The sequence below is a fragment of the Bos indicus x Bos taurus genome, chromosome 2 (assembly GCF_003369695.1).
Source record: "Bos indicus x Bos taurus breed Angus x Brahman F1 hybrid chromosome 2, Bos_hybrid_MaternalHap_v2.0, whole genome shotgun sequence".
NCBI classification, from domain to species: domain Eukaryota; kingdom Metazoa; phylum Chordata; class Mammalia; order Artiodactyla; family Bovidae; genus Bos; species Bos indicus x Bos taurus.
Window position 1 is genome coordinate 8,879,821 of NC_040077.1, and position 9,850 is coordinate 8,889,670.

At 36.6% G+C, this 9,850-nt stretch overlaps 1 protein-coding gene across 3 annotated transcripts in view; it reads left to right on the top strand.

Annotated features, from left to right (window-relative positions):
- The window catches only part of CALCRL (calcitonin receptor like receptor), a 129,783-nt gene extending 124,448 nt beyond the window's left edge, over positions 1-5,335 (top strand). For all 3 annotated transcript variants that reach the window (XM_027555810.1, XM_027555820.1, XM_027555800.1), the window contains one exon: positions 1,603-5,335. In XM_027555810.1, coding sequence (XP_027411611.1) covers positions 1,603-1,818 — 216 coding nt within the window. In that variant the 3' untranslated portion in view covers positions 1,819-5,335. The remainder of the gene's footprint in view (positions 1-1,602) is intronic.
- Positions 5,336-9,850: the final 4,515 nt, after the last annotated feature.

Here is a 9,850-nt window from a genome sequence, read left to right on the forward strand (position 1 = left end):
TTTGCCTCTAGTTTTTCCCTTTCTCTTAACACAAGGCATGCTGTCAAATTCATTTTGTGTGGTTCCAAATATGTCATATACTTCTTAAAATCATTTGGCAAAACCAATACGATATTGTAAAGTAATTAGCCTCCAATTAAAATAAATAAATTTATATTTAAAAAAAAGAAAAAAAATCACTTGCTCAGGCTTAATTTCCTTCTTGCTTTCCACATTAGGTCAAACAGCTTGTCTTTGTCTTAACATCTCTATTTACGTTTTTATTCTCACATTTTATTTTTATTTCTCAGCCAAAATATTCTTATTTGCATTTGTCACTAGTTAAATAATGTGGCTTGACAAGTCCTCAGATTGCTTTCATCTCAAGTCCACTCAATCAAAAAAATGTGCACCATTAGCATACACTAGGGACTCTGGTCATTGGGAGGGCCCTCATCAGACATGGAAATGTACAGATGTTGGAGTTGGAGGTGTGCTTGAATATTCTCGTTTATGCTTACTGACTCAATATAAAGAAAATCATCTGTGTCTTATGTTAAATTAACACCAAAGTCATTATATGGGCTTCCCAGGTGGCGCTAGTAGTAAAAAAAAAAACACGCCTGCCAATGCAGGAGACATAAGAGACGCAAGTTCCATCCCTGTGTCTGGGAAGATCCCCTGGAGGAGGCATGGCAACCCACTTCAGTATTTTTGCCTGGAGAATTCCATGGACAGAGGAGCCTGGAGGGCTATGGTCCGTACAGTCACAAAAGAGTCAGACACAACTGAAGCGACTTAGCACACATGGCCAAAGTAACTGTATACGGCCTACCTAGCTCTGGTCCCTAGCACCAAACAGAAGGAAGAGTAATTAAACTTCAAATTTAGAAGAGAGGGATCTAAATACAAAAAAAGTGGAGTGATGACATTCCTAATATTTTTTTTTTCACATGCAAATTCCTATTTTTTTTTTAAATGCTCATCCCATTTGTAATTTTCCGTTCAACATGTTCTTCCCGCTGGGTGAAAAGCTACATGAGGACTAAAAACTCTGTTCTTCTTTTATTTTTTTCCCCAGAATGTAGCTATTAAGCTAATAGAATGTAGCTATTAAGCTACATATCTGTCATATGGTAATCACTTAATAAAGTGAGTGCTACTGATGTTGTTGATGATGATTTATTATATTTCCTGTATCCCTAACTTCTTTTTCTTTTATCTCTTTTCTCATCTCCAATTATCTCATTCTGTTAATAAAATGTTGATACAGAACTAAATGTTGCTCATGCCAGCTTGTGAGAATGGGGATTAATTACTTAACAGCTAGACATTCATGTGCATTTTAGCTTCAAAGAGAAAGCATAGAAAGTAAAATATGAATTTTTCTGTAGTCTGTACTAAAGAACAAAGTAATTACAATCATTGCCTAATATAAAGATGGTTTACTCAATTTCATATTTTAATTAAGAAAAGAAAGCAATATTATTTACCCATTAATATCAGTGATTTTTTTAAAGAAAAGCTTTTGTATATAATTAATTTTGTTGTACTATTAGACATATTATCTTCATTTGATTTAATTAACTGCTCTTGCCCTTTCTGTTTCTTTCTGTTTAATAGGTTCAAGCAATTCTGAGAAGAAACTGGAATCAATATAAAATCCAATTTGGAAACAATTTTTCCCACTCGGATACTCTCCGTAGTGCGTCTTACACGGTTTCAACAATCAGCGATGGTACAGGTTACAGTCATGACTGTCTAAGTGAACACTTAAATGGAAAAAGCATCCACGATACTGAAAACGTGGTCATAAAACCGGAAAAGTTATACGATTGATAATAGAGGGTGTACTGCTGAACTATTTTTTGCCACTCCTAACTCAAGGATTTGGATCCATGACTTTACAACCACAAGACTTCAGTATTAGATGAATTATTTGAAGGTGACAAAGAAAACGCTCATGAATTCAGTAGGGTGTTGATAAATGTTTCGCACTAGCTCCATGGGGGAAAATTGTCTCGATCTATGATTTTTTCCAGTTTTTAGGTTGTAAATACTCCCACCATGACTGATTTCCAGCTATCAACTTAACATCACTGCATGTGGAACTGGGTAAAGATGAGCACATTCTATTCCTGTGGGTTGGTTTGAGCCACCTCCAGGACACTACTGCATAAATCCACAAATAGTTATAAAAGTTCACAGACACGGCGGGCACAGTTCCACTCCTATTGCCTAAAGAGGCCTAGTGAAGGCTTATAGATTTGGAGGGAAAATGACCTTTCATTTGATTTGAAAATCTTTTCCCCAAGTTCATTGCTGCAGTTGATTTTTTACCCAGAAAATGTTCTAGCTCTTTTGTTTTTATTTTTTAAAGTGAACCTGATAATTAATTATTCCTCTTTGCTTACTGTTTTCTCCCCCAGGAAAAATATTGAGCAGAATTGCTGTTGGCTACTTATTTGCTGATTCATCACAGTTATACCCTTTGTCATATGCATTTTTAAGACTTGATGAATAATATATATGACATGCAATCCTGCTTTGGTATTATTAGGGAGACATCTTGGTTGATACTACAAAACATGTTGTCAACTACTTTCGTATATTCGTACACATATGGGAAGGAATTCATGTCCATGTACCTGTAAATAGAAACCTTGCCCCTTCCATTTCTACTATATGGACAAATTAGCAATTATTTTACATGAAGGAAATCAATGAAGGGTTTATTATTTCCTCAAAAGTTTGTAAAAAATTGTGAAAAATGAGCTTGTAAATACTCTTTCATTCTATTTTATAGCCTCAAATATATACAATCTACATAATTTTTAAAAACAAATGCTTAATGTAACAAAGTGTGCATGCTAATATCTGATACTGTCTCTGGGCTAATTTTATAATAAAATAGAATCTGGAATTCTATATTTGTTAAATATTTTAAAGACAACCAGATGTCAGCATCAGAAGTTTGAGAACTAGGTTTGAGAAATATCTATGATAAGATATAAAATATTTATTTAAATATCCCTCAAGGCCATTGTTTTATTGAATATTTTTGCTTTGGTGATTCAAATCTTAATAATAGGTATGTTTGACATATTTTTCCTTTTATTTTGACGATGAATTTTCATTCTAATCCAGAAAATTTAAATGACTTCTGTAACAAATGCCTGTTTGTTACTCTTTTGGTTTTTATCCCATTAAAAATATTACTTTTCTGACTTACTATAAGATGATATATAGTTTTGGAAATACTCCAGGCTATTTTTTAAAACTAGACAAATACATATCATATACAATGTTTTAATATTTTAATAGAGATAGTATATATGATAATACAATACAGTATTGGAACATTTATGGAATAATGAAATTAAGATGGAAAAAATCTTCCCTAATGAATTAAAGTGATATTTAAATGGGATTCATTTTCCCTAATGTCATTTTCCACTGAAATTTTTGAAATTCATAAGTCAATTTTGGCAGGAGAATTCATTATTTTTCTTTTTTGTGTGTGGTGTGTCAATCTGCTTAAAATAGAGTAGACTAATGACTTAGTCATCACAGGTTTTTTCTTAAGCTGTAAATAAATGGTAAGTTCAGAAGGCCTCTGAAGTTGTCCAGGAAAATCATCTAAATTAATAAGAATTCACTTATTAAAAGGACTGATCAATAGATTTATGATTTACCTATACACAGGTAAAAGCTGTGTTGTTAGTCTCAGATTTATGGATTTCAAAATAAGTTGTCATAAAAAGATATGCAGGCTGTTCTGGTCTTTCTAATGCTAAATTATATAATTCCTTTAAATAAACTTACTTTTAGCTATTATTCAAAGACACAGATTCAAGTCCTTTGCTGGCACTGTTTATATGTTTCAGCATTCTACCAGACAAACTATCAAGTCTCAACCATAAATGACAATAGAAAATGTCAAATTATCCGCAAGAGTCATATTAAAAATACATTGTAACTTTCAAGTATTTTTACTGTGCTTTTATCATATTCAGTTTAGATCAGATTTCCTTTTTGGCCAGGATTTATCTATTGTACCACCTTTAGGCGTAGACAGTCCATGATTAATGAGTGTTAGTTTTGTACCCATATATTTTTGGAAGTAATATTTTTAAATATTAGACTTCTCTAAAGCTGAAGTACTAATAATTCAGATCTCCTTTGTATTTTACTCATGAAGGAAAAGTAAAACATATAATTTTTAAAAACAAACTGCTTTGGTATCTAAAAGCTTACTGGGGAATTTCTAACTTTTAAAATGTAAATCTGCTACTTTTCTGCAAGTACTTGCGAAAGTCATTTTAATTTTTTAAAAATTCTGGTCTGTCATTTTTTTAAATTCTAAATTTATTTACTGTGTTTATTCATAGAATATACATTCTGGCATTTAGTGTTTGTTCCTATGTAATTCAATGTACATAGTAGTGGTAGCTGTAGTGCTGTATTTATTGCTTGATAACTTTTTTACAATGTGAACTTATTTTAATTTTCACTTGGTTTTAATATGCTAATAAAAACTATCATTTCTTTTATTTCTAAAACATACCCAAGATATTCTTTTCAATTAACTCATGTTATGCCTACTTAATGTATATCTCTATATTTTGATTGTATGAAAATATTAAAGGTATGAGCTAAAGTTGATTTTCACTCATGCTTACTGCAGTGCTGAATAATTTAAATTATAATGATTTTTAATTCTTTATAGCAACCACTGAAACACTTACAATTGATGAGTATATCTCAATCACCCTCTTTGAAGTCTTTCATAATGCTATAAATCATTCTATACATTATACATTATACATTCTATTACAAATCATCAATTTGTTTTGTAAGCTAGAAAATTCTAAATAAACTGCAATGTATGCAAATTCCTTCTAAGACTGAAAGAAAGGAAAAGATGCCCAGGGATAAGAAAATGCAGAGATTTGTCTCCTTTCTCTAAAGAACTATTTCTCTAAAGTTCTTTCTCTAAACTATTTAAGTGTACAGCTCACTCATTTCCAGGTGTCCTTCGTGTATTGTATTAGTGTTGTGGCCACAGTCAGTTTTAGTACATTCTCATGACCTCAGGAGTTCACCACCTGTCCTTCGCCATCACCTCTAGCATCCCGTCCCTGCTGTCACCTGAGCCCTAAGAACACAAACCTACTTTCTTTCTCAGTAGACTTCCCTATTCTGGACTTTCCCATGAGTGGAATTACATGGAATATGCTGTTTTGTGACTGACTGCTTTCATCTGTAATTGTTTCAAGGTTCATCATGTTTTAAATTGTCTCATCATTACATTCCTTTCTTTGCCTGAATTATTAAATTGTATGGATTTACCAAATTTTGTTTATTCATCTGTCTGTTGATGGACATTTGTGTTTTTCTGATTTTTTGGCTATTATGAATAATGCTATTACAAATACTTATGTAAATTTTACTTGGTTATATTTCCAGAAGTAAAAATGTTGGGTCATATATTAAGCAGTCTGAGGTCTATCAGTCTGCTTTTCAAATCAACTGGATAATTTCATATTCCCATTGGCAATATTTGAGGGTTCCTCTTTCTCCACGTTACTTCCCAATACTTGTTATTATCTGTCTCTTCTCGGAGAAGGCAATGGCACCCCACTCCAGTACTCTTGCCTGGAAAATCCCATGGGCGCAGGAGCCTGGTGGGCTGCAGTCCATGGGGTCGCGAAGAGTCAGACACGACTGAGCGACTTCACTTTCACTTTTCACTTTCATGCATTGGAGAAGGAAATGGCAACCCACTCCAGTGTTCTTGCCTGGAGAATCCCAGGGACGGGGAAGCCTGGTTGGCTGCCGTCTATGGAGTCGCACAGAGTCAAACACGACTGAAGCGACTTAGCAGCAGCAGTCTTTTCTACTTTATTCTTCCTCAGTTCAGTTCAGTTCAGTCACTCACTTGTGTCCGACTCTGCAACCCCATGAATTGCAGCACGCCAGGCCTCCCTGTGCATCACCAACTCCTGGAGTTCACTCAGACTCACGTCCATTGAGTCGGTGATGCCATCCAGCCATCTCATCCTCTGTCGTCCCCTTCTCCTCTTGCCCCTAATCCCTCCCAGCATCAGAGTCTTTTCCAATGAGTCAACTCTTCACATGAGGTGGCCAAAGTACTGGAGTTTCAGCTTTAGCATCATTCCTTCCAAAGAACACTCAGGGCTGATCTCCTTCAGAATGGACTGGTTGGATCTCCTTGCAGTCCAAGGGACTCTCAAGAGTCTTCTCCAACACCACAGTTCAAAAGCATCAATTCTTTGGCACTCAGCTTTCTTCACAATCCAACTCTCACATCCATACATGACCACTGGAAAAACCATAGCCTTGACTAGATGGACCTTTGTTGGCAAAGTAATGTCTCTGCTTTTGAATATGCTATCTAGGTTGGTCATAACTTTCCTTCCAAGGAGTAAGCGTCTTTTAATTTCATGGCTGCAGTCAACATCTGCAGTGATTTTGGAGCCCCCCAAAATAAAGTCTGACACTGTTTCCACTGTTTCCCCATCTATTTCCCTTGAAGTAGTGGGACCAGATGCCATGATCTTCCTTTTCTGAATGTTGAGCTTTAAGTAAACTTTTTCACTCTCCACTTTCACTGTCATCAAAAGGCTTTTTAGTTCCTCTTCACTTTCTGCCATAAGGGTGGTGTCATCTGCATATCTGAGGTTATTGATATTTCTCCTAGAGAGTGTGAAATGGTATCCTGTGGTTTTAATTTGCATTTATTTGATGGCTAATGATGTTGAACACCATTTCATATTTTTCTTGCCCATTTGTATATTTTGGGGGGAGAAGCATTCAAACACCTTGTCCATTTTAAATTGGAATTTTTTCTTTTTATTATTGAATTAAAAGAGTTCTTCATGTATTCCAGATACAGGTCCCTATCAGATATACAATTGCAAAGCTTTTCTCTCATTCTGTGGGTCATATTTTCACTTTTTTAGTGGTGCTCTTCATAACACAGAAGTCTATAATCTATAATCTCAGTTATCTATTGCTTCTTTTGGTTCTTGGGCTTTCATTTTCTTATCTAAAACTCCTTTGCCAAATTGAAGATCATAAAGATCTACTTCGTTTCTTCAAAGGGATTTATAGTTTTTGATCTTATGTTTAGGTCTTTGGTCCATTTTAAGTTAATTTTTGTATACCATGTGAGTTGTTGTTCAGTCGCTAAGTCATGTCTGACTCTATGTGACCCCATGGACTGCACCATGCCAGGCTCCTCTGTCCTCTGCTATCTCCCAGATTTTGCTCAAATTCATGTTCACTGAATCCATGATGGTATCCAACAGTCTCATCCTCTGTCAGCCTCTTCCCCTCCTGACCTCAATCTTTCCCAGCATCAGGGTCTTTTCCAAGGAGTCTGCTCTTTCCATCAGATGGCCAAAGTATTGGGGCTTCAGATATCAGTCCTTCAGTGAATATTCAAGATTGATTTCCTTTAGGATTTACTGGTTTGATCTCCTTGCAGTCCAGTGGACTCTCAAGAGTCTTCAACATCGCAATTCAAAAGCATTAATTCTTTGGTATTCACCCTTCTTTATGGTCCAACTCCCACATACATGACTAATGGAAAAACCATAGCTTTGACTAGATGGACCTTTGTTGGCAAAGTGATGTCTCTGATTTTTAATACAATGTTTAAGTTTATGAAAGATTTCCTTCCAAGGAGCAAACATCTTTTAATTTCATGGCCGCAGTCAACATCGACAGTGATTTTGGAGCCCAAGAAAAAAAATCTGCCACTGCTTCACTTTTCTCCATGTGCCATGAAGTGATGGTACTGGATGCCATGATCTTAGTTTTCTAAATGTTGAATTTCAAGCCAGTTTTTCCATTCTCCTCTTTCACTCTTATCAAGAGGCTCTTTAGTTCCTCTTCACTTTCTGACATCAGAGTGGTATCATCTGCATATTTGTGGTTGTTGATATTTCTCCGGGCAATTTTGATTCCAGCCTGTGGTTCATCCAGTCTGGCATTTCGCATGATGTACTCTGCTTATCAGAGAAGGCAATGACACCCCACTCCAGTACTCTTGCCTGGAAAATCCCATGGACGGAGGAGCCTGGTAGGCTGTGGTCCATGGGGTCGCGAAGAGTCAAACACAACTGAGCGACTTCACTTTCACTTTTCACTTTCATGCATTGGAGAAGGAAATGGCAACCCACTCCAGTGTTCTTGCCTGGAGAATCCCAGGGATTGGGGAGCCTGGTGGGCTGCCGTCTATGGGGTCGCACAGAGTCAGACACTACTGAAGTGACTTAGCAGCAGCAGCAGCAACTCTGCCTATAAGTTAAATAAGTAGGGTGACAATATATAGGCTTTCCCAATTCTTTCCCAATTTTGAACCCAGTCAGTTGTTCCATGTAAAGTTTGAACCATTATTTCTTGACCTGCATTAAGGTTTCTCAAGAGACAAGTAAAGTAGTCTAGTGTTTCCATTTCTTTAGCTATTTCCCACAGTTTGTTGTGATCCACAAAGAATTTTGCATAGTCTATGAAGTGGAAGTAGATGTTTTTCTGGAATTCCCTTTCTTTTTCTATGGTCCAGTGGATGTTGGCAATTTGATTTCTGGTTCCTCTGCTTTTTCTGAACCTAGCTTGTACATATGGAAGTTCTTGGTTCATATACTGCTGAAGCCTAGCATGAAGGATTTTGAGCATAACTTTACTAGCATATGAAATGAGCACAGTTGTATAATAGCTGGAACATTGTTTACAATTGCCCTTCCTTGGGATTGGGATGAAAATTGACCTTTTCCAGTCCTGTGGCCACAGTTGAGTTTTCCAAATTTGCTGTCATATTGAGGGCAGCACTTTAACAGCATCATGTTTTAGAATTTGAAATAGTTCAGCTGGAATTCCATCATCTCCATGAGCTTTGTTCGTAGTGATGCTTCCTAAGGCCCACTTGACTTCAGACTCCAGGATGTCTGGCTCTAGGTGAATGATCACACCATCATGGTTATCTGGGTCATGAAGAACTTTTTTTGTATAATTCTTCTGTGTATTCCTGCCACCTCTTCTTAATATTTTCTGCTTCTGTTAGGTCCATACCATTTCTGTCCTTTATTGTGCCCATCTTTGCATGAAATGTTCTCTTGGTATCTCTAATTTTCTTGAAGTAATCTCTAGTCTTTCCCATTCTATTGTTTTCCTCTATTTCTTTACATTGATGACTGGGGAACACTTTATCTCTGCTTGCTATTCTTTGGAACTCGGCATTCAGTTGGGTGTATCTTTCCTTTTCTCCTTTGTCTTTAGCTTTAATGTTTAGTATAATATTACCAACCACTTTTCATAGTTCTTTGGGCAATTTCTACCAGATCTAATCCCTTGAAGCTATTCGTCATTTCCACTGTATAATCATGGGCTTCCCTGGAAGCTCAGCTGATAAAGAATCTGCCTGCAATGCATGAGACCTGGTTCAATTCTTGGGTAGGGTAGCTCCACTAGAGAAGGGACAGGCTACCCATTCCAGTATTCTTGTGCTTCCCAAGTGGCTCACATGGTAAGGAATCCACCTGCAATGAGGGAGACCTGGGTTCCATCCCTGGGTTGGGAAGATCCCCTGGAGGAGAGCATGGTAACCCACCCCAATATTCTTGCCTGGAGAATTCCCATGGACAGAGGAGCCTGGCAGGCTACAGTCCATGGAGTTGCAAAGTGTCAGACATGATTGAGCAGCTAAGCACAGCACTGTATAATCATAAGGGATTTGATTTAGTCCTAGTGGTTTTTATCTACTGTCTTCAATTTAAGCCTGAACTTCAAATAGGACTGATGATCTGAGGCACAGTCAGCTCCAGGAGTTGTTTTGGCTGACTGT